Source organism: Amphiprion ocellaris, chromosome 20 (genome assembly GCF_022539595.1).
Source record: "Amphiprion ocellaris isolate individual 3 ecotype Okinawa chromosome 20, ASM2253959v1, whole genome shotgun sequence".
In the NCBI taxonomy this organism is placed as follows: domain Eukaryota; kingdom Metazoa; phylum Chordata; class Actinopteri; family Pomacentridae; genus Amphiprion; species Amphiprion ocellaris.
This window is the reverse complement of record NC_072785.1, coordinates 20,191,234-20,217,307: the sequence shown is the minus strand read 5'-3', so window position 1 is coordinate 20,217,307 and position 26,074 is coordinate 20,191,234. Positions and strand designations below refer to the sequence as shown.

The following is a 26,074-nucleotide window of genomic DNA, read 5'->3' as shown; positions in this document are numbered from 1 at the left end:
TGTCTTTCTCTCTCCCATGTGTTTGTATTGGGCTTAACACATTTTAATGTCTCTCCAGCTCCTCTACAGTGGTTTCAGTGCTCTCTGCAAACCTCAGTGAGCCTCAGTGGCGCAGGCCGCTGCCTGGTTTGAACTCAAAAGAAAATAGAATGTTTCCAAAACTTGGACGGCCAATGAAAAGTGAGAGTGAAGACGGCAAGTCAGAGAAGAAGCTTGGAAAGTACAACCCGAAACAGAAGAAACCAGAGAAAAGGCAAAGACGATAGGAGAAGAAGGGAGGGAGGGGAGGGAGGGACGGAGGGAGAGGCCCGGTGACCTCACGTGACATGTGACGTGGGCTCCACCACTCACGGAGAGGAGTGTGTGTTTGTGTGCGTATGTGTGTGTGTGTCTGTGTGTGTGTGTGTGTGTGTGTGGATGGCGAGGAGGATGCAGATAGACTGTGGCTTTTAGCCTTTACTAGCACTGACGCTCCAGTGAGGCCGCCACCATCGTGGAAGAGAAACAAAGAGACAGACCACGCTGTCAGGCTAGCTGGCTAACCTCAGACCCTCAGCCTGCTGCGTGACAGACCACCACAAACCCAGCCCTCCACGTCCACCCGCTTCCACCACCCGGGCTCCGTTAGGTGGGCCCCCTCTCATCTCCAGCCCTGGTAAGTCCACCTCCACACCTAGTGATACCAATGTTGCTGTTGCTTTTGTTTTGAACTGCTTTTATCTGCACCACGATCTCTGTTTCTTCTTTTCTTTCTCTCTTGGACCGTCTTCTCTTTCTCAAACGTCTTCTGGTGCTAACACATGCTGCTGCTCTCTCTGCAAGCTTGTGGCTTGGGATTCCTGTGGTAGTCACAAACCCGAGATTCTTGGTTGCAAACAGGCTCCGAGCTTCAGGAGTTTTGTCCTCTCGTACTCTCCTTCCTTCTCTCGCTTCTCTCTATGGTACTCTTTCATTTCTCGGTTTCAATCCTCCTTTTTCTCTCTCTGAGGTCGGTGGGAATTGACTATAGTGAGGGCTCCACATCGTTCTGGCTTCCCTGTCATGGCATCCAACAGCATCTTTGACTCCTTCTCCAACTACAGCAGCAGTCTACTAAGAGGTGAGTGCTGATCCTCCCCTCTCCACTCCACTTACCCCTTCTCCCTCCCAACACTATCCCACCCTCTGTACACTTGGTTTGAAAGTGCAGCTTTGACAACTTGTTTCTTTTGACAAAAAAAGAGGAATTAACACATTGAAATGTGGGAGCCGGGTGCTTCTTGTGTTGTGTGAATGCATTCATCCTTCCACACACACTCACACATGTGCTCAGATAGTTTCACAAAGAAGGATCTGCACAGTAGCCCTCATCTAGTTGACTGATATGGCCCATAAAGGCCTTTGCCTCTCCGCTGCTGTGTTTTCTGTAGGCTTGATGGAGTAGCGCCATAATGGGAAACTCACCACAGACATTCATTATCAAGTGAAACTCTGCGCTCTCTCTCTGAGAATACGAGCTCAGAGGCTCCATGTGACTGGGCCCTTTACTGGAACATGGCAATACAATAAAGGAGCGAAGAGGAAAAAAAAAAACATATTAGGCTCTCTCACTCTGCTTTACTTCCAGGAGGTACTTTTGGTCTGTGTGGTGAGGTGAGTGCACTATACTTGGCGACGCTAAACGCTAGCCTCAATGAAGAAGCCATTTGTTGCCATGGTAATTCCAATCAGGCGGCTTTTACTCGCAAACAGTTCGGCTCTAGTGCGTACGAGAAGAAAGAGGAAAAGACTGAAACTTCTTCCTGATTTTAATAAGAACACTTGTTGAGTTTATTTCTGTCAGCGATGACAAACACAAAAATGAAATGAAGTCGTTAATCTGATGGCGGCCGGGGGACTCAGTTGTTCCCAGTGTTCCTCACATAACCACTGAGACAGCCACTGAAAGGCAGCAGAAAAAAACAAAACCCCCTTCCCAATTAAGGCCTTGTTGCAGTGTTAATTAGAGACAGCCACAGGAGAAGCACTACCAGTTTGTAATTGTTTGCAGAGTATATCTTAAAATCTCTGGAGCCTCACACATGCAGTCAGACACACACTCTGTACATCTGCGTCTCACATGAGAACAATCCTCTGATATCCTCAGTGGAACCGCAGTGACAGGAGATGATGTTCCAATGTTCTCACAGCTTCTACAGACACTCAGGCATTTATAGTTTCCTCATGACACGGCTCAGACCCCCCTTTTCTTCTCTATAACCGCCGGGTCTGCATCGCTTTATCTCCTCTCTGTTTACAGATCAGTGTGTCACCAATTTCAGGTTTCATGCATCATGCTTTTCGAGCGGTTTTAAGCTCTAACGTAAAGTGCTTTGGGGAACCTGATTTTGATTTTCAATCCCACCAGAGCAATGAGGCAAGATGGGAGACAGTAGGTCAAGAAGGGAAAAGGGAGACAAACTGGAATCATCCATTGGAAATCATTAGTGAATTTGCAATATCCTTTTACAATTCACTCTGTCAGGAGAGTGAAACCGAACTGGAATAGAACAAAGACCAAGAGTCATTAAATCTCCCCATTCAATTTGAAAGCATTTCAATTTGTGACTACCTCATGTAAGCAAAATACCCCAGCGGTTAGTTTAACAACTTGCATTACACAGGCAAAGCAATTTGACCAAAGTTCTCTTTTTTAGACTTGAATCAGGTTGAAATTAAGAGGAACAGTTTGAGAGAATCGAGGAGACTGTTAAACGTCTGGCTTCCCGAGCTCTGACTTTTAAACAGTGCGACAAGCAGCTTATGGAAATACTGTATTCAGCTCCTCAGAAGTCAGGAAATACTGCCGTTAGCAGCATCTTGTTCATTTACGAAAACAGTCACTGAAAATGATTTTGATCTCTAACGTGTTTCTTTCAAATCGCGTCACCTTGTAATTTCATTAGCGCAAAAGGGAAAAAAAAGAGCATGACAAATATATCAGCACGACACAAACATATCAGTGTGAAGGTGTCTTATCGGTAATTTTTATATATTTCAACTTATCTCAGAGCAGACAAAGAACACATGTAAGCATATGATGTGCAACATCAGATGCACTTCGCGTGAGAAGCGAGAGGACGCCTCACCTCAGAAACCTCAGTCCTCTGCTGAAGTTCAATGAGACACACACACACACAGACACACACACACAGACACACACACAGACACACACACACACACACACACACACACACACACACACACACACACACACACACACACACACACACACACACACACACACACACACACACACAAAGTCACAAAGGGAACAGACCGGGTTGTTCACATGCCGTTTAACTTAGCATAAAGCATAAGATAAAGCTAATAGACAGTTATTACGCTGCAAGGGAAAGAAAAAGAAAGCAAGTTGCAGAGCTTTGCATCAATGTTGCGTTAATCTGATGCAGACTCACTGAGCTGCTGCAGTTTACTGATAATAACCACAATGAGGCTACACCTGCTAACCCTCATGCAGCAGCACCACTGTTCAGTCAGAAAGCAGCATTCTGAGACACTTTCTTTCGCAAAAATGCTGTGAGCTCTAAAAAAAGCGCCAGACTTTCCCCCTGTGAAGCAGAATTGTATAAACTTTACTGAGTTTTCCGATCTTGACATGTTGGCAGTGTTTGCATCAGGTGGGGTACCTGGTTTATAGCATCTGTGGTGGGTCATATCCTTGGCTCGGTTTTTGTCACCGCATTTCCCCTCCACTTGGAAGGGCCGCTGTGTTCCCCTTGCTGGGTGTTTTATATTCAAGGGTCCGTTTTTTAGAGTGTTACGCTGTTGAGAGCCAGCTCCCTTTGTAGCAGAGAAAAAGGCCTCGGTTTATTAGGGTGGGAATGGTTTTATATGTTTGGCTTATTGCGCTGCATGAATGGAAGTGAGGGCTTGTGTGTGAGAAACGCGCCGCGCCTCACCACAGTTGTAGGAAGGTTATTTTGGAGGATTCTGGGAGGTGGTCTGGTTTGTGCTACAAGTGTTTAGGGAGGGAAACTCCTGAGAGGCACATGCACAGAGTGACAAAAACACACTTTATATGCATCAAAAATTATGATTCGGTGGACATAAAAATACCAGATGAATTTCTACCTTAGAGCAACTGACAAATAAAATAACATTATACAGTAGCTCAAAAAAGAAAACGGCTATAAATTTAACAGAACACATGGCCGGCCTCTGGTGAATTTATTAATAACAAAGTCATATGGTGAAGATTTTTTTCCCCCTCTCTTAAATTAATATGCTTGATTGGAGCACTTTCAAAATCCTGCTGAGTGTGAGGCCCCTGAGTGACGCCAAAACATGAAGACTGGCTGAGCGGAGCTGAAATCTGTAACCAGATATTAAGAGTTTCAATATTTTAAAGTGAAAGCAAATAATAGAAAACGCATGACAGCCACAGAGCAGCGAAATCCTGTCTCCAATTTAGCCGAGTATAATATCTATTTATAAAACTCTGAAGGCATATTGGATGGAAGAAACGTTCTGGACTTGATTAGGGCTATAAACGTTTTTGGAGGTAGTTATTTACTTTTTGGTCCATCTCGGCGCTTTCACCGTCTGTCAACACGACTTTATGGGGAACACTTTCAGGGGTTGCCAGTAAGATGGCTTCCAGGTAGAGTTTGCGAAGGGGCGAGCTGATTATGTGGTCGACTAATCCTAAACCTGCCTCCGCCCTTGCACACTTTTGGCTCAAAACACCGATGCTCGGCCCCTGCTTCGGTCAAGGTTAAAGTTGTGCTAAGTGTAGTAGTAAATACAATTTTCTGGTGGTTGGCAAGAAACCACAGGGGCCAGGTTTCTCTGCAGCCAATCTGATAATATAGATTTGTGTTGTAAAGGTTTCTCCGGTTAAAAAAGGTTGAGCAACTTCTTTCAATAAACATTCCAGCGGGGGGGCATGTTTTTGTAATTCCACTGAAAATTAAATGTAGGTGTGTCGACGCCAAAGCAGCATCCAGTGAGGGGTGGATGTGATCCGAGGCTGGTGTCGGGCCAAGAAGGCAGGAAGAATACTGCAGCTCGGCGTCTCGGCCCCCTGAACACAGTTCACCCAGAGTTAGTCTGCATGTTAAACTCTGTGATCTGATTGCGCCTGGCAGCTGTGAGAGCCCTGAACTCAGCACATGTATGCTGAACGCATTCAATCTGAGGTTACTCTCAGATGAAACACAAAGAGGACTGAATATGTACTATAGTCTTACATGATAATTAAAGAGCGGCGGTCAAAAATAATGGGTACAAGGGACAGAAAAATGTCCTGATAGGATGCAAGTGATGTCAGAGGAATTTATAATGTCTAGACCAGCTTCTTTAACTGGAACAAACTATATGTCGGGAGGAAAATATGCAGACTTCGAAAACGCTTGTATAATTGGATAACGAGGTGGAAATGATCAAAATATAAAATTCTTGATCTTGATTTCTAAAAAGTAATGCCCATTCCGGATGAGGCTATTCAATCTCTATGAGTCACTTCTTTATGGTTAATTTGCTTCCCTTACGAGCTGATAATATTTCATATAAACCCTTAAAATGATTAAATCCACATCACTGTTATTAGACTCTTCATGATCTCATTCGTCCTGCACGGCGGACGACTAAATTAAGGAAAAGCCTTTCTCGCAATTTTCTGATTCTTAATTTTGTTTTAAACCTACGCCCTAAACCACAGGCTGGCCCCACAGCTTATTACATGGTGAGGCTGGGATTGTAGAAAAAACAGGAGTGTTCTTGTAAGCTAATTTATATATTATTAACCTAAATTTACGTAGCAAATTATTCTGGTGTATGGAATTTGTTTGCAATTGTCTGCAAAGCCGGGAATAACGTAAACAATTCCAAGTAAGACCTGAAATAAGCGTTTGTTTCATCTCAGGTTTAGTTTGTTTTCAGTAACTACAATTAGAGAGCTGTGACCTGAGCTTGACTCAGATGAAGAAGACTTATTGTTTAGACCCCTCCCTGTACCGTCAACCAGATGTTGTCAACAACATCCTTTCTGCCGCAGTAAGGAGGAGGAAAAGGAAAAACTGCCTGTGACTAAGCACAACGTCGATTGCTGTGCACTTTTGTTTTTAACATTACAGTTGCATTCTAACCCACAAATTACTTTAATGGGCGGGCATGGGTCTGGTCGGCAGCACATAAAATGACTCAAACTTATGGAGATCCCACATGTGCAGAAACATATCAGCACACACTAACTTCTTTTTTTAAACGAGACGGACGACAGGAGGAACGGAGGGTTTTACATTATCATGTGTGAAAGTTCAGCAAAGATCTAAGGCCCAGGGGAACTCAGTCTGTCACCATCAAAGGATTAAAAGGAATGTTTTTCTCAGACAAAAGTCCTTCCTCCAGACTGAATCTTCACTTAAATGCGAGCAACTTTAATCATGCTCAAAACATCCTTATAGCCTACCCTTCTTCCCATAAGCAATAAAGAAAAAACTTAATTACGGTGGAGGAAAAATGCAGATAATGATAGGATGTGAGATGCTGCAGGCTATGAAATGTTTTCTGATTCGCTATTTTCCCAGAATTTTTTTTTCTCAACTTGTTTACATACAGCTAATTGTCGCTGCAGCAATAAAACATGTTTTTGGGTTGCTTCTTCCCTCCCCTCAAACATCATTTTAACCACAGGGAATTGATTTTTGTGGAGACAGCATTTCAAAAATGGGATTTTACTTTTCTCTTGGACTACTCATTGGGGGGAACAAATAACTTACAGTGTAACAGACGGCATCAGTAATGGGCCACCTAATTGTGCTTTTCTCTTCAGCACTGCAGAGAGGGGGATGAAAATCTGAGTATTTGTCATTATTATTTGTGTTATGACCAAAGGATCATTGAAGAATTAATTAGATTTTGTGGAAAATAAGCCTATTTGCTTTCTTGCTGAGAGGTAGTTGGGAAGACTAGTGCTGATTCTTATATGGTATCTGCAGCTAAATTGGAAACACCAGCCTGTTACCAAACGTAGCTTAGAATAAAGACTGGAAACAAGAGGAAAAAGTTGACAAATCTTCCTCTGATGGTCTCTAAAGGTTGACCGACTTGCCCAATAATCAGATTCAATATCCAGCATGTTTCCATTCTTTATCTGTATTGTTATCTTTTAAAAATAATTTCTTAAAAAAACGAATTAATTCAAAATTGCTCTAGTTTAGCTGGTTAGTCATCATGCTTTAGTCACAAGCAACATCCTACCTACAGTACTATTTGGTTACATGTCATTACTAAGAGTCTTTTAGTACTGAGACATAAATGTAAAAAAGTTCTTTTTTAATGAATCATGTAAAATAAGAATAAACAAAGGCATTTCAACACAGTTTTGTGTTGTAAATTGTGTTACTTTTAAATTTAACACCAAGATTGCCAGTTTTACTCCAAATGTACATCGGTTATCCTTGTGAACTAAAAATCAGTGCTGAAAAAGCTCTATCGATCTCCCCCTAATCCTAAACAATGAGTTAATATGTCCTGCCCCATTTGTTTAATACATACAAAAACTGAAGAGTAAAAATGACAGCTCTCATGGGACTATTCCGTGTCCAGATGCAGTGTCTTTTTAATCACACAAAGATAACAAGCTCACAGAAAGTCCCGGTATTTGGATAAGAAACAGTCTCACATTTAACGCCGCAAGTATTAACCAAAATGTTAAATGTTAAACCACTTTTTAAAATAACGAAATAGAAATTTGAATCTACTTCCTCCTCAAATGTTGCCCATATTTCCAAACGTGCATTCTGTGTCGGTCTGTTTTACATCATAAACCGTCACGCAAAATTTACAAAATGTTCCATTATTCCTGCACTGCAGCAGGTTTTGCCCTAAAGTAAACTTCAGAGCGCTCGTACTTTCTCTGCAGCTGCTCACTTCTGTATGGACTCGGTAGGAAACACCATGCCAGGGATTCCCCCTCAGCTGTGCAGCAGAAGTGGCCCCTCCATTTCTTCTCCATAGTCTGTCTGCAGTGAGGTCACTCCGTCTACTGCGAATGCTGTTCTCACGGTTTCAGCCGTCTCGAACACAAATGTACAGGGAACTTTATGGCACACGCACGCAAACTGCTACTGGCATGTATAGACTGCATACGCACACAAGAAATCAGCCGCCTGAGTTTTCCCCGTGCTGAGTCAGAGAGTAGCAGTGCATGTCAACATGATGACCGTGACGTTTTCCCCCTCTAAATGCTGTCTGACCTCACCATAATAGCTGGTCAGGGCTAACATATGGTCTCCCAGTGCCTTAGTCCAGCAGAATTACCCACATGGTGACTAAACAGCAGAAGACTTCTCTGAAAAATATCATCTTTCTTGATATTGTGTCTTAAAAAAATATTTAACTGATGGCTGTGTACTGTGGTTACTCCTGTACCAACGGGACTGCAAGTCTCTACCCAGTGAGCTCCAACTGTGAAATACAACCTCGTTGACCTTCACTGTCCACAAGTGTGACCCAGACAGGGACTCACAAACCTTTGCATGTTAAAGGAACATCCATTTCTCTGAGAAGCTTGACTTTTTGTTGTTGCAATCCTTGCTCGATAATATCTACACACATTCTAAATGAGCAAAATACATTTGACCTGAAATACACCGGGAGCCCTTCTGCTCTCCACTTTATGTATGACAGTTCGATGTGCTAACACTGCCAACCTGGCAGATAGACGATGGTGTCAGGAGAGTCTGATGGACTTGAGCACAACGTTTCCCCTTTAATCAGCGTGATGACATAAGAGGCAGACAGCGAGCCAGTCATTCAGTCAGTATAGAGTTTGATTAACCTAATCACCAGGCAGCCAGACTCGAGGCTACTGATTGGGTTTACAAACGCTCCTTGTCATCGTTGTGTCATTAGCTCGTCGTTAGCTGTGGCCGCCTTGACGTGGAGCAGCGACATGCCTGGACTAAACACAGCAATCAGGGGATTAGAGTGCAGTTACAGCAAAGCCTCAATGGACGCCTCAGGCTCTGAGTCAAAGAAAGGAAAGTCCTGCCTTACAATGTGAGCTCCACGTGGCCAGGGTGCTAACTGTACATGGGCAACGCCACTGCTGATTAGCGATGGAGATGATGAGAGGAAACATTCAGTCACTTCGGACACACGGGTGGTTTCCCGGACTCCAATTAAGCCAAGTCCTTGACTGCAGCAGTGATTTAAATGGAGGGACTCCATTGAAAATAAGTTTTAGCCTCCAATTAGGTTTTCTTAATCTAGAACTGGGAATCAAGCCCAAAAACAACACAGACACCGCGTTGCATGCAATCCAGAGACCTTCTGCAGCCACTGCAGAGAGCCTGAGTGACATTTGCAGATGATTAATTTCCTTTTAATTTAATTTGTTATCAATTGGAATGATTGACAATAATCACTTACTGTGCAAAACACTAGATTTATGAGGGATGACAATATTATGTGTTTAAGTGCTTTCCAGAGCGCCTTGGCTTGCAGGCTGAGAGCCACCACACCCTTGTTTCCTTACGCTGAAAAGCCCAGAGGGCCAGTCGAGTACTTTCCAAGAGTTGTCTCACGTCTGCAGAGGAAAGTGGCACGGACACTTGTCAGGAAACCAGCGCCGGGTTCCTGCTCAAATCTGGATGGATTCTGCAGTGAGTCAGATGGTGCTCGGGAGGCTGACCCTCTGAAGAGGGAAATAAATGCAAATTCAATATTTGGGGGCTCTTTGAAGTGCATTTGCACTTGAATGAGTGTGACAGAACCTGGAATGACCCCATTGAAAGAGAGCCTTAACAGCGATGAAAGGAAAGGCACAAACACTGATGACAATGGTTGCAAAGTTAGAGACGTGTCCATGGAGTGTATTTGTGTGTGTCCCTGGGACTCTATGCTTGAATGTGTGTGTGCGGCAGTGTCATACATGCACAGAAAGCTGTAATGAAGAAGGAACTTTGCTGCTTAAAACCATTTGAATACACAGTGCAGCTCAGAACAATCCATTTGGCCCAGTGCCTTGCTGGCAGAGTCCTCTCCGACTTGTACTTTGCTGCTTAGCATTCATGTCATTCATGTCATACGTTACATACCTCACCATGTTAGTTTCACAGTTCAAAGTAAATGGGACCTAGTCTCAAAAAGTAAAAACATGTGGCTTTTGTTGCAGAGAGGAATGAACAACAGCATTCCATGTGCAACCACATCAAAGCTCTGCCTCGCCATGGGGCTAAATGAGGGCAGACTGTCCTGCTTGTCCCTCCTGACATTGCTGCCACTGATTAACCTGACTTCAAAAGTGACACTTCCTCTCCATCAGTTTTCTTCTCCTAATGCTAATCTCCACAGTATTTAAACACATAGGGCTTATTTTCGGGTTCCATCGAGTGGGGACAGCCACACAACACGCACAAAGAGGCATTGTCTGCTGGTGAAAATGTGGTTTACAGGCTCTGCTATAATGGCTTGGTGGTTGCTGGAAGCCATGCGCACTTCCTAATATTCGGCTCACATGCGATTTCATTTTAAGAAAAGACTGAGCTATGGGGCTTTGCCTTTGTGTGAAAGGGACGCCTCACAATTTAGTTTCTGAGCTGACAAGCTCGGGCTCTTTTACCCCCTCCCAGCTCTTCACCCCCTCTTCCCCTCTCTGGTGGCGCTGCTATATTTGTGTGGGATCTCTAGCGATGGAAGAGTCGGCACAGGCTGCGTTGCCAGTCAAACGTGTTTGGGCTGTCAGACTGAACGGCTTCCAGCACTGCGATCTGTCTCCTCTCCTCGTCAGTGGGAGCTGTTTGATCTGACAGAGAGACTCCATTAGAGACACAGGGAAGTTCAACTGCTGGGAGGTTGGATGGCTTCAGCAGTCAGAGTAGCAGCCCAGAGAGGAAAAGGTTTGCACACACAGTCTGGTTGCAATCTTGGTGTCTGTGCTGTGTATCTATAAATGTCTCTGAGTATTACTTGTCCTTCTAGTAGGTGTGTGTGGTTACACAGCCCAACTGGGCTGACATATTTTGGGGCTCTGCTGGGCAAAGGGCTGATGACGCAGTGGGTAATGATATCATAAATGTGCGGCGTTGCCACAGAGAGAGAGAGAGAGAGATTATCTGCTGAGGCGGTGAGAAGCGCTGTCTTCTTCGACACGCAGTTTGCCCTCAGTCTCACGGTGGCGATGACCTCATAAACCCACGCCGCAGTCCACCAGAGTTGAGTATTCGCTGGTGTGAGAGTGATGAAATGGTAGCAGACGGTTTGATAAATATGCATCAATGGTTCAGCCACAGACCACTCTCAGATCACTACACTCCCTACATTTAATGTGGCTGCAACTTCCACTAATCAGGAGGAACTCTGACAAGTGACTCAATTCTCCAAGATGGCTTTACAAGTGATATTAAGGGATTAGAATGAGACTCAGGTTAATATCATCACCTGCTCGTGCGATAGCCGTTAAAAAGGAGAAGGGAGAGTGATTTGATGTGGCTCCTGTGAGAGATTCGTCTGCTGATGTGTGTCTGGCAGCTGGGCTCTGGCAGCAGGGCTGCATGGCAGTTAAACTGTCAGTGGCATGAACTGTACATTTTTTTGGAGAAGGTGAATGCAGCATGGCAGCACCACAGGTGTGCGTTTCAATGCGTGTGCGTTTGCTTACCAGTCGCAAAAATTGTCACAATATGGCGTTTTCTCCTTCTGTCTGCCTCCTAGCCATCCTCAGGAGCAGTCCACACTATTTCAGCAGGGCACATTTGGCAAAGTCAGAGTGAGTCAGGATAGTCTGTGTGTGTGTGAGTGTGTGTTTGGTTATGTGTGTGTCTGTAGGGGGTGGGGGTGCTGTCACTTTGGCAACGCAACTGCACATATTGCAGCGATTACCACAGCGGAAAAATGTTTTTCTGCAACATGCAATTACTACAGATTACAGATTGCCGTCCTTGCATCAGAAGCTCTTGCCAGAAAAGGAGAAACACTGTGCGTTTCTGTGTGTGTCTGTGGAGTTGTGTGTGCGTCGTTACACACAAACAGACAGAGACACAGAGACAAAGAAAGATGAGAAATGATTATAGCTCACACTAAAAACCACAACTGAAAAAAATGGGAGAGTTGACGTATTTATGGGACTCATTTAGATTTAAAAGTTATACTGACTTTCAGGGGTAAATAAAGGAAGAAAAAAAGACAATCTGTCCTTTCAGTATAAATGAAGAAAAGGGGAGCTGGGTACATTTTGTAGGCCTTTGTCCATCAACATCAACATTATGAACGGCATACACTGATGTCCTCATTGGGTATACAAGCCTAAATGCCACAAGTTATATCACTTTTGGACTTTACGTTTTGTTCCAGGTTACAAATCACCCTGAATATCAAAAAGTTTCCTTCAGGTCATGCTAAACAATATAGCCCAAAAGTGGTGCCCCGCAGCAAGGCAGGGCCCTATTTACAAACCCACCAGATCAAAACTCAACCCAAAGTGCTCCTATAATAGCACTGGGGCCTTTTGCTGAGCTTACCATCCAATGCTACTTTTAGTGGGTTTCCAAAGAATAAACAGGCTTGCAAACCACATCACAGGCTGCTGACTGTCATCGTTGGGTGAGTGTACCCGACGGATGATGTGAGGGCGGAGCAACCGTGACACAGAGGTTTACGGCGAGTTTCCCCCCCGCCTGCCTTGGGTGTGGGGTGTGCCATTGAAGTGCCACTGAAAGGACAGGGAGGGGGCTTGACCACATTCAACCCCTCGATCACAGTGAACCCTTCGTTGTATTTACTGTGCCTGTCATGACCTCTGCTGCGAACAGGGTGGAGAGGGGTTTTTAAAACAGAGGTATGTTTGGTCTTACAGTCATACAATTTGATCTGCAGCCGCCCCCCCAGAACAGCGGCGAAAGAAGTATTCAGATCCTTAAAAGCACCAATACCACAATCTGAAAATACTCCAAGACATGCAAAAGTCCTGCATTTATTATCCCACTTAAGTAAAAGCACAAACGTAAGTCTATGCAACATCTGAACAGTGGCCTTTGTGCAGCTTGATTACACCATATGATAACACGAAAAGATAAAGCCTAGTGTAAGTGAGAAGAGTCAAAAAAAATTCCCCAAAGTGACTGTATGTACTTTAACTATGATTAGCCACCATGATCTCAGGAAAAGACCAGACAAATAAGGCTGTGTAAAATTAAAAAAACATTTTTTTTAAAAAATTGTTCCCAATTGGGTGAGACTCCAGACACCTGCACTCAGTTTTTTTTTTTCAATGTGCTCTGAGCGGTTGAGTGGAAAATCGCTGCCATCACTGTTGCTCCACTTCAATCATATAGGTAGGAGCTGTAACCCTGGTAACCACGAAAATGGAGGAGAAACTTGTTCTGGTCGTGGTTGTCTCTCCTGAGCTGTGTGATGACTCAGACAGAAATTATCATGACAACGTGCGACGCTCGTCTATCATACAACAGCGGTTAGAGAGGTGATATGTTCTCCTAGACACCAAGCCCTGCTACCATGTGGATCTGTTTGTTTGATGAAGTGCCCTGCCACAGAAATACACTGTATGGACACACACCCTAACTGACAAATGCTCTGCTGTGTTGATGGTGAATGCAAATTGTCATTTGAAATAGGACCATTGTCTTATTTCTAAATTCCATAGTGTCACTTTAAAGCTCCTATATGATAATTTGGGGGTTTTCCCATTTTCTTTATAGTGCTATAACTTTTTTGTGCATGTAGCCCAAATTCCAGACCAAAGGGAGTTATTTACTCCCACAGAAAACTTTGCTCCTTACCTGCCTGAAACATGAAATCCAGGCTTTTCTTCCCTCATTACATCACTATATATCACTTTTGCACCATGCCTAACTCTTGGCTAGTTTAGCCCTCAAAGAATGAACAGCTATTATTTCCTGACTACAGCCATTATATATGCTAGGGCTACATCCCTATACTCAGAGATCTGCAGCCTTGCATTTGTTAGGCCAGCTGACCAATTAGAGCAGACTGGGCTTTTTAGGAAGAGGGCCTTAAAGGGACAGGAGCTAAAACTGAGCGTTTCTGACAGCATGTGAGGAGAGGTGCGGTAGCCGTGCACAAAATACGAAAAATAGTGTGTTTTTTAAACATTAAACCATGTAAACATATTCTAGTGGACCCAAACAATAAAATTAGGAACACATAAATGAGCATAATATGGGCTCTTTAAAATACTTAAATATAAGATATATATGATTTTATAAGAGAGAGGTGGATGAAACTACTTAAAATACATTTAATTAAGTCTACTAATTTATCCAGAGTGTTACAAAATTAATCTGAGGATGATGATGTATAAAAAGGAATAAATATCTACATTCTACTATACAAATTTGTATTTAAAAACAGTTTTTTGTCTGTGCTTTTTGAAATGCTGTATAATTTTTGATTTTTAATTTTGAAAAGGCTAATTTTAGGAGAATTTTTATGCCTTTGTTTCATAGTGACAGTGGAAAAAGACATAAAATGTGAGGAATGAGAGTAGTGGAATGGCATGCAGCAAATGGTTGAACCTCACTGCTCAGAGCATCTGTACCCACGTGGCATAGTCTCGAACCACTCTGTTATTGGGCCACCACAAAATATTTCAGAATTTGATTTCTTTGGGCCTCAAAAACTTAGTGAAATAAAGCCATCTAAAAAAAAATGTGGAGGAGACCTGTCACTTTGGTGGAAATACTAACATTAAGACATCTGAATTCAAAGACTTAAAAATTATGAACTGTACTTTATAGACTTATTTTATGCAAAATCCAAATTTAAACTGTAACTAGTAGCTATATCTGACAAATGAATGTAGTGGCACAAAAACTACAATATTTTTCTCTTAACTATAAATTCACACGTGAAGTTCATGGCATAAGGTTCTTTAAAACTCTAACTGAGCACAGTACCTTAGTAAAGGTACTTAGTTTTTTCCTTATTGCTCTAGAGGACTGAGGAACATCAAAGACTAACAAACTCATAATGCATTCAATATGGAATGAATTGTGAGACAGACAAATACATGCTTGGTATGTTTGAAAATGAATGTAGTTCTTAAGAAGCCCATTTACATTCAGCAGACAGAAATAAAAACACAGTTGGAGTCGTCCCCCAACAGTCATTATGTTGTTCAATTGATTCAGAAGGCTTTAATAAGCCCTTGGCTCCGCTCTGCACCTTTTATAAAATCTAAGCAGTGTATTAAAGATGCATGAATGTGCTCATTGTCTCCTCTGGTGACTGCCGCATCTCGGCTCATCACACTTACATAGTAATTAGCTGCTGGGTTTGGAAATGTCACCATCCTCTTCATCATCTCTGGGATAAAATATACTCTAAATGCCTTCAAGGATCTGGATATGGGGCCTGACAGTCATATGAGTGCACCACAAAGAGTAAAAGACTGATGAAAACTATAGAAATTAAACTAAAAATAAAGAATTTTAGAGTCATTAAGAGCTAAAACAAAGTTTAAGTATACAAATGCATTCCAGTCATCATTAAAACTAACACAGACGGCCTTGGTGGAGAAAAAGTAACATACAAATTTATATGATTGAAAATTGTTCAATGTGTTTCCGATTTTCTTGTCTGAACATCAAAATGGACAAAAATGACCGCCAATTGTGATGTGCTGACACATTATGTAATCAAAATTTGAGAAAGAATCAGCCATCAGAGCAGCAAGAGCTCCAAACCCAAACAGTCTGTACCCACTCACTGTTGTTTAAAAGTTTCTCCATATACTTGTGTATATAAACACTCCGACGCTAGAATATGATTTGGCTTTGAGGGGACTGGCACAAATGGCATTGGTGACTTACATCATGCTTGGAAGTCTAATCACAGACACTCTTGTCATATCAAGCAGAAAGTCCATTTCATTGCAAGCTACATTTCAAAAAAGAAAAAAAAACAGAAAGAAAAAAGGAGGGAAGGGTAAACAAGCCCGGCGTTCCACAGCCACCACAGAATTCATCATTCATACAAAAAAATACCCCAAGCCCCAAAGTAGAGCTAATTTAATCCGAAAGGAATAAAACTCCATTTCATAGGAGTCGTCCATTCAGAACACTCATATTTCCACTGAGCAGAAACCCCCGGCTGAAATTCGAGCAGACACTTTTCGGAAGGAATGCATTCGGTGGGTTGAGGGCCAAAGCTTGCCCTGTAATTTGTGAATGTACAGAAATGTGTGACCGCCACAGCTCCTCTAAAGATAGAAATCTTTGTCTTATGTCATCGCCGAACCTCAAACTATTTCTAATTGCCCCCATAGCCCCCTTTTCCAAATGAATAGCTACCCATCCAAAGGCTTATGTGTGCATGTCTGAAAATAGCCGGGGAGTTTACACAGGCTAATAGATCATATTCAGAAAAAAAAGAAAAACTTTAAAGGGATCTCCACATATCTGAGACTGTCCCCGTCTTCAAAGTGACTTTTAAGTGGCACTGAAAGCAGTGTGGGTGGCATTTAGAGGCAGGTATACGTTTACAAACCCCAAAGGCTTCCACTGGTTTCTCTGCTAATGGGCATCATACTCATATTAGTCTTTACAATCTGACTCATTACGCTCGAAACCCAAAGCAAGTGGGGTTTCCTTTGCTTTTAAACACAGAGCAGAAGATGCGTTTCTTTGTAAGGACTCCAAGGAATCTTATGATTAGTTAAAGCTCATTTTTGATTTTTACTTAGATTTCTCCAAAGCATCGTAAATGACCTCTTTAGAACTGTGGTGCTTTAGAAGAAGCACTCATGCTGTCTTTGTAACCAACAAACTGCTTTCTGACACCACAGGGAACCCTTTCTTGCTACGAGCCTGCATTACGATTCAGGTCAGGAACACACAGACGATAGGAACTTCTTAGTCACAAGTTTTCGCAGAGTAACCATCAGTAAACAATGATGTGATTTCTTGATTTATATCTGAAGGCTCCGCTTTCTTTTTATCCCCGAATGGTAAGACCCATACATGCTGAGGCCTTTTTGAGGTGGGTCCGAGGTTTCACATGTCCTCCAGGAGTTCTGTCTTGATTTCAGGCTCAACCCACTCGGATCATTAAAAATCGTTCAGGGGCACGGCGGGCTCTGTCCTCAATGCTTGTGCGGCTGAAACTGTAGAAACTGCATGTTGAGACATGGAGGTCTAAATGTGACAGGCGCCCGGAGCGCACATTACGGCTGGGCAGGGTATAGCTGGGGCGTGTGGTCACATATTAATAATGAACCGGGGCAGGAGGAAGACTAAAATATCACGGCATTGTCATTGTCCCAGTCGGGCTGCACTCGAAATAGAGGCTGCATGATAGGTGATCTGATCAGAGATGATGTTTTTTTTTTTTTTTTTTTTTTTTTTTTTTTGCAGTTAGGGTTGTCAGGATTAAGCTGCTGCTGCTGTTATACACCACAATCAGAACCAGCTTCTGTGATTTGGGGGGATTTTCACGTCAAAAACACCCAAAATGTCACACGTGGACTCCTATAAAGGAAGATTTGTGCTAATATCATGATTTTTTTCTCATGTTTGGTGTCATTTCTATGAGTTCAAGAGTGAGATTTTGTTTTTTAAAATGCTGTTATCCAATGAGTCATAACACAACTCCGAACGACATCATGAAAATAACAAAAAACCACAAACAAGGAGTGCCTGAGTGTTGATCAAGCAGCTTAATATTTCTCTGGAACCCAAAAATCCATTGATAAAATAACAAAGAAATAAAACACAACTGAAATTACATAATGACTTGATTTCTAGAATAACTGTTCATCAATTTTTCCTCTGAACAGACAGTCTAGATACAGACTGTGTATAAACTATATAAGCTGTTTTTCTACTTAAATGTTTAGCTGCACTGACATAGTGATGTTTGTGACCACATAAACAGCCATTGCGAAATAAAATTTAATGTTCAGGCATTATTTAGACTCTTTAAATGAGGAATTGTCTAATTTTTTTGTCTTTCTTTCCCTCCCTCTGCATCCTTCTTCCTCCCTTTGACTCTGATCAGTGCAACGGTGGAAATTAAAGGAAAATCTGAAGCCACTCCGATGACTCCTCGCACCACTTAACTGCACTTAATTTATTCTCATGCGAGTAAACATCTTAAAAAGCGCCACACACACAGCAGAACCGCGCCAGCACGAAAACAAAATCGCAGCCTGTTATTATATTATTATTACAAATAAATCCTCGAGTGATCTAAAACGCGCTGCAGTGAAAATCCAAATGACTTGTTCGACATTTATTTTATTGTCAATTAGAAATGATTTTGAGAGGTTGTTTTTGGTGCCATTTTTTTTTTCAAAAGCTGCCAGAAATGTCTCAATTAATTTCTGCACCAAACAAGAGTCCAAAATTATATTATAATCAATAATAAAACTCCATCAGTGCTTAGCAGATCCATCGAGGTAAAGTGGGTTATTTAAAGCGACGTGTGAGAAATTGCTCATCCATTTACAGGAAAGGACATAAAACAGTGAAGCAATTAATTCTGCAAATGCTGTAATTAGAGGCTGAAATGATACATCTAAGTCATCAAATGGCTTTAACGTGCAGGTATTGAACGAATAAATGCAAGTGCTTTCTTAACAATTGTAATTTTCAGCAATGATAAATATTATTGGGACTCAGGTTTAAAAAAAAAAGGAAATGCGAGGAACAAAAGCAGCCTGTGCGTCTCCCAGTAACAATAATAAAAAAAGACCTCACAAACGGAATTCGTTTAACTGCTCTGGCTAAAGTGGAATTTAATTCAGATTTCCGACTATCTCAGAGCACAGATAAAAGTTTCCTTTCCTCTGCAGATGTGAAATGTCTGCCTCAGACCGTCTGAGCTGACGGCGATTGAAAAGCCAAATGCGCCAACTAGTGTCAGAAAGCAGCATGACGCGGCTGTGCAGGGTGTGCCGTCATTTGATGTAACCCCCAACATTTCTAATGAATTCCGCCTCTGGCACAAACACTGATTAGTCTGCTGTGTCGTTTGATGTGGAGTTAAAAAAAAAAAAGAAGACATTTGCTTGTTTGCTTTAATTCTGTTATTTAATTCAGTTCAGTCAATTAAAGTGATACGGATCTGTCTAAAACCCGTAATTTCCCTTTATGAAAATTTTATTGAAGACGCCAGATATAATATAGCTTTTTGAAATGAATAAATGAGATTTAAACCACAAGACTGTGCAGTCTCTGTGCTTCTTCTGATAAATTATAATCTGTTCCAATGAAAAATAAGACCAGAAACGGTGGCGTGATAAAGCAGTGTGGGAGAAAAAAGCAGCAGATCTTTTATCTTTATTAGATGATTTAAGCCAGTGCACTGTGAGACAAATAATTTATCATCGCTTCTTAGAAGAGGTTTTGCTTAACACAAGGATTCATTCTTACACGTTAAAGCCCATTAAATTTAATGCCTAACACATTTATGTACTTGCTTCTTGGCGCAAACGGTGCGTAAAGATAGTTGGTCACGTTTAAAAATCTAAATTTCTGTCCAAATAATTCATCTTTAAGCTGCTCTACACTAAATTACGTTTAACTCATACTGTCTCCTAATTTCCCTATGTAGCACGTTAATGTCTATAGCACACAAAACACGAAAGCAGGGAGAAAAGCACAGATATGTATCAATAATTCAGCTCGTGTGTGACACCAGCGCAGAATTGCAGAAGGAGCAACGGAGAGTTTGATTGGTCTGATGAAAGCCCAACCCAGCAGATTCATTGGTGGAAATCATCTCCACACTCCCAACCACTAAACACTAAAATGACTAGGGTAAAATAATATCGCGGCACTCTGCACTCCGTTCAGCCTCACGGCTCCTTCTTGCGCAAAAGGATAACTTTCAAAGGAGATTCAAGTGGAGCGACGGGACCGTTCCTCTTATTCCACAACCGCGCTGTTTTCTGTGGGAAGACCCGAGCGGGATAAAGCTGCAAGAACTTTTACGCACGAGAAAGGACAGTGCTGTGTTTTAACTACAGTTTACTGTAGATATTCGGGGTTGAGATTTTTTTTTCAGCGGTGAAAGCGGTTTTCTGGTGAGATCTGAGGAGGCGTCTGATAAAATTTCGCCATTTAGTCAAGATTTTTTTTAAAGTTTAGGCGATAAAGCCAGTCAGCTGGATTGAGTCACTTTTTATATCGCGGCTGGATTACCTGGTTGCTGACCACAGATTGTCACTGATCGGCAGTAGATTGTTTAGAGGATTCATTCACTGATTTGCAAGTGAGAGCTCAAGTAGTTCTGCGGTGTTGATAAAAGTGTTTTCACGCGGCTGAAGTTACGCACCAAGTGTGCGCAGATAAGAGCGCAGATACGAGACAAGTTCAGCGCAGTCAGAGACTTTGGAGAGCTTTTTGTTTTGTACGCTTTTTGCTGAAGTTAGTGAAAAAACAGAACGACCCCGATGTTCCTCAAGCTGACACATCATGTGCAGACGATCTAGCAACGCAGTCATCAGCGTTTACTGTATTCTGTGAAGGCAGCGAGGCTGTTTTCTTTCACTCTGTGCGCTCTCGCCTCCATCCTTTGCGCTCGGTGGACTTTTGAGACCAGCGGCGTCTGGAGAAAAAAAACTGAGAAAATAACAGTTTCTGCTCCAAAAGACTTCTGCTCTTCTGATACGACCCAGTCAGGTGGCACTGACCCAAGCTGTTGTGATGCATATTCCCGTAGAGCCGCCCACCACCAGACGGTTCACGCCGCCCTCCACGTCCTTCCCCTGCAGTAAGATTGGAGACGGCAACGGGGCCATGGCCACCCCGGGGCCCCTCAGGTCTAGACCGGACACCAGGAACGTGGTGGACGTCCTGGCGGACCACGCCGGCGAGCTGGTGCGGACCGACAGCCCCAACTTCCTCTGCTCCGTCCTGCCGTCTCACTGGAGGTGCAACAAGACGCTCCCCGTGGCTTTCAAGGCAAGACACATGGCTTTCCATTTATTCTATTTTCATTTTAATGATGCGCTCTGACTCTCTCACTGTGGGAAACACGAAGTAAAGAGAACGATTTAAAACCAACTAGATGGAATTTATGAGGTAATTCAATTGCCTTTATTTATAGTGCCGGCTTCGCAAATTGTGCCTTTTTGATTCTGCATTTGTGCAGCAAATTAAATTATTGAAAACGTAAAAATACGCTTTGCTTTAATTGGCTTTAAGCTGCGCCATCCGGAACAATAAGGGATCAGGAATAATTGCAGATATCAGGCCTGAAAGTACAAAAACAAAACAAGGCTGAACTAATTTTTTTATTAGTAGATTTTTTTTGTATTATAAAATATTTGAATGAATACTTGTACCTGCAATATTTTTAACGCACTATTTTAATCCTAAATAAATAAAGTAACAAAGTGGGCAATAAAATGCATGTCATACACATTTCACATGGTTTTTATTTTAATATCAATCGCGAGGATGTCTACTTTAGGGAAATCTTTCCTTTGTTGACATTGTGGTGAAATTGTAAAGATATCGGTGCTTAATATGATGACAGCCGGATGCGGTTTTTACGCGCGCACTGTGTACATTTGGTTTTTGTGACCCAGAGTGACCGCCCCTGCTCTCTCCTGCGCGCAGGTCGTGGCTCTCGGTGATGTTCCCGACGGGACTCTGGTCACCGTGATGGCCGGGAACGATGAGAACTACTCGGCCGAGCTGAGGAACGCCTCCGCCGTCATGAAGAACCAGGTGGCCCGCTTCAACGACCTGCGCTTCGTGGGCAGGAGCGGACGAGGTGAGCTCAACCTCTGAAACTCTCTCTGACACACACACACACACACACACACACACACACACACACACACACACACACTGAGGCCTGGACACCAACAATCAGAGAACTGCACTGCCTGTGATGCCATTTGCTGCAACGTTTGGGAACGCACTGTAAATAATGGATCATATTTCTGGCTCTAATTGGAACAGCAACTGACAGATGACAGCATGTTATTATTTTTGAGAGAATGTTACAAAATATTAAAACCCTGATATACGATGCTCCTTAAATTATAGCTTTTAAATAATTCTCTGTCAGCTTTGGGGGTATTTTTGTTAAATGTTAAAGTGTGGAACCGTTTAGATGCGGTAACAACCAGTGGCCACAGCTGACGTCCACGGGTGTCCTCCGAAACATCTGGCCTGCGTCACAGCGCACCGTTGAAATGTGACTGTGTAATTTTCTTAATCCACGGGAATACAAATAATTATCCACGTGGGGTAAGTCGGATGAAAAACCACCTCACAGTCCATGTCCCAGGAGATTTGTCAAATAATCCTCGCCACCAATCAGGACACCTCCTTCTTTGATATATATATATATATATATATATATATATATATATATATATACATATATATATATATATATATATATTTTTTTTTTTTTTTTTTAATCGTGGGTTAATTGATGTAGAAAAATCCACAACACCAACAGGCCTGTTTGCAGGATGTTGTGGTTGAAGCCAGAAGTTTGCTGAGCAATATTTATATTGAGTAAATCAAACCATTTCAGTGTTCATTCATAAATCTCCAGCTAAATAAAATTAAAATTTACAAAAAACTTGATTGCTCACAAAAAAAAATCTTCCAGTGGTGGAGGCATTATTCGGATTCTCCTTTTTTATTACCCATCACTATGTGGTTTGAATGACTGGAAAAAAATGCTCTCCAAACCGAATTTAAAAAAGTAGCCCATACCTTTCATATCTGAGGTTAATTACCCCACCCGAGGATTCGTTTTTTTCCCCTTTCCTTTATCCTCCTACGCAGTTTCTTTTTAACAAGAGATGCCTTTCTCAGAGCCGGGACGCACACCGGACCCGCTGTATGGCGCAGCCTTCCTCCCCCCGCACGGACTTTGATGCAGATGGGAGCAAGATCCTGCCTTGTTGAACAATAAACTATTGCTGTAAGCTCTTTGAGACAATCTGGAAGACATTCTCTCAATAATCTAAATCATACCCGCAGCCAGGCCGTCAAAAGAACTGGCCCTTGGCTTTTTTTTCTTCTTCCAATTTTAATTCAAAGGCTGCGGCAGGCCTGTGATGACTTGAAGTTGAACAAGCAGTGTATTGTTGCAAACAAGAAGAAAAAAATGGTTTATAGATAATTCTAAAAGGAAATGCGTCTCATAAATCGCATGGACATGTTGCTGTGCTGCAGGGAAGAGCTTCACTCTCACCATCACTGTGTTCACCGGACCCCCACAAGTGGCCACCTACCACCGCGCCATCAAAGTCACCGTGGATGGACCACGGGAGCCACGCAGTGAGTGCACACAAACAGACGCACACTGACTCTCTCACACCCACACACACTGACAGAGCCACCAACCCTCCTATTGTTGTTGCTCTAGTGCACTGTGGTGTGATGCGCTGCAGAGCCACCCAGTTAGAGCAGCTATTCCTGTGCAGTGTGGGTGTCAGGATCTCTACATGCTAAAAGGACTGCATGAGTCATATGCAGGTCACATATGAAAATCTAACCCAGAGCAAATCTCATAGTATGTGTGCATGTGTGTACACATGTGCAAACCCCCACTTATTCAGGGGTTAAAACTTGGTTTTTGGGGTTAGGATCTGACTTAAGTTTGGGTTAGGCACACAGTGGTTATGGTAAACCTCTACAGAATGAATGCAGTGCAGTATATTGTCCTCACTAGAATAGAAGAGTATGTGTGTGTTGTGTTGTGTGTTGTGTTGTGTGTGTGCAGCAGGGGCACAGGGAAAGGCCCAGTCAGAGGAAACTGTAAAGCATATTAAGGCATAACCCGAGACCACTAAGAGGAGCTGAGTGAGTCTCCAAGCCGCAGGTGGCTCAGCTCAGTGGAACCCTCCTCCTCCTCCTCCTCCTCCTCCTCCTCCACCTCCTCCTCACCCCTACCTCTTCTCAGCGCTGGTCAGAGGGGTCGTACCTGCCCGACCACATAAGTGGCTCGTTGATTTAACACAGGGCAGACTCCGGCCACTGTTAGCCCTGGCAGGCAGGCCCGGCGTGCTAAAGCTGTTAGCGCCATCGTTCAGCCGCAGCTACATTCACATGTGGTTTAATGCTGCTGGTATGAGGGATGGGGGAGAGCGGTCTTACTCAGATGAGTCAGTTGCTGAGAGCTGCGTGTGTGTGTGTGTGTGTGCATAAATTTCTCTTGAGCTCAAGGTGGGATAGACGTGATGGTAGGATTTCATGATCATTTCTATGGTGGGATCGTGCTTGTAATGGCTCTAGAGTGTAGGGTTTTAGAGAGGGTTTTAGAGCTGTGGCTCGTGCTCATGTCTGTGGACGTGGATTTCTGTGACAGGGGGGGATTTAGCACAGTCAAAACAGACCACAGAAGGGACATGGAGAGTGGTAGCAAGTGCCACATGAGAGTGGGGGGGGGAGTATTGCTGGCACAGGGAGCCGAGGGGCACCGGCAGAAAGGGCATCACACCCACCTGCCAAGCTGGATGCTATTTGCAGAGGTATAAAAGAGAACAGTGAGTGCAAAGGAGGGTGGGACTAGATAATAATAAACCCTGTGTATATGTGTGTGTGTGGATGGTTTCAATTTGACGGTCTTTTGTTTGAAGAAAAAGAAAAAGCTGTGTGTCTGTGCATAAATGCATTCTCATGTGCATCTGCAAGTGTCTCGGCTTGAAATAACTGTGTACGTTAAGGTTGTCTCCTGTCTGTCTGTCAACATGTTACGGCTCCAGCTGAGGCGTCAGAGAGGCCGTGCTACTTTTACACTGGCGCTGGGTGCTATAAAGTGACACTGTTTAATATAGGGCAGGAGGAATTTAGGGCTCCATTAAACTCTGTTACACGGTGCTGAGAGGGAATTCACAGAATGACAGAAAATAAACCTCTGCAAAGGCTGACTTTTTTTTTTTCAATACATCTGAATATGATTTCAATATGTACAAAGCAGAACCTCATTCAGTTTAAACTCCTGGAAACAGATGGAAGCAGAGATTGTTAGATTAGTGGAAATGTTAAAATGTGAATTAGAATAATATATCCAGTTAAAATGCAGAGAAAATAGTTTCAGCATCAACCAGCTCATAAAAGAAACATTTTGAAATGCAGCGTATTTCTATTGTTACTTATACTGGTTTGAGTGAGTTGTCAGATTTGAAGCTGAGATGACTTTTAAATTGGGTTTAGTATACTGAAGAGCTCGTAGCCTCAAAATAGAAATCACACGAGATGACATGAAAGATCTCTCAAATATAAACAAGAAGCACAGTCTGAGAGCATAATATCAGTCATGTCCCAGCACAGTCAAAGAGCAAGAACACACACTACCATTCAAACATTATTAGGACCATAAAAATAATCAGATTCTTCTCTAACCACAAGGCACCACATTATATCAGCTGCATGACGTTTTGAGCCAATGCAGAGAGGCACTATTGCCAACATAGAAAACTAACAGCATTTTTTCATTACAAATGTCATCCTCCGAGATAGTTAAATGTTCCAATGCCACTTTGATCCTGCGTTTCTATTTTTCATCAACAATGCCACACAGTGCGGCCTCTGCGTTTGGGTGCAGACAGCCCAAAGCCACAATTGGCCGGCGTTGTGCTCACCTGTCTGCAGACTGGCAGGCTGCGGGGTCGGCCTGCACGGGGCTTTACAGGCTGTTTGTGCAGGGCCTGCATTTGCATGGCTGCTAGCCGAGCCACGGTAGGAGATGGCACCGAGGGGGAGGAGGTTTTTATTAATGTTTACTGATCCAGTCGAGAGAACCTGATGGACAGGACTGCAGCGGTGGTTTGCCTACGGCAGTGTAACAAAGAACTCCATGCCTGGTGAAAATGCTTCAGCAGTAAAACAGACATTTACTGCACAGTTGTGTATACTAATATATTTCCTCATGCCCAGGCAGTTTTCTGTTCCTGAACAGAAAGTATATTCAGTTAAGTATTTTTGTCTCCCTTGCTGCTGATTTCCTCATCACACATCCGGCATTCGTCATCGTACCCTTCCCCCCCCACCTCTGATCTATCTGTCATACTTTATTATCAAACTTCTGCTGAGCCCAAACTGGAAGCACAACTTCTGATGGATTTTCTCCC

The 26,074-nt window shown here is 42.9% G+C and overlaps 1 protein-coding gene across 3 annotated transcripts in view; it reads left to right on the top strand.

The window, feature by feature from the left end:
- The first annotated feature begins 404 nt into the window (after positions 1-404).
- runx3 (RUNX family transcription factor 3) overlaps positions 405-26,074 on the top strand; it is a 49,036-nt gene continuing 23,366 nt past the window's right edge. The window contains exons 1-5 of one of the 3 annotated variants that reach the window (XM_035955105.2): positions 405-655; positions 989-1,099; positions 20,689-20,930; positions 21,591-21,747; positions 23,175-23,279. In XM_035955105.2, coding sequence (XP_035810998.1) covers positions 1,042-1,099; positions 20,689-20,930; positions 21,591-21,747; positions 23,175-23,279 — 562 coding nt within the window. In that variant the 5' untranslated portion in view covers positions 405-655; positions 989-1,041. Of the gene's footprint in view, positions 656-988; positions 1,100-10,831; positions 10,887-20,688; positions 20,931-21,590; positions 21,748-23,174; positions 23,280-26,074 lie in introns of those variants that run through there. The other 2 variants (XM_023285302.3, XM_035955104.2) reach the window with 2 other exon arrangements.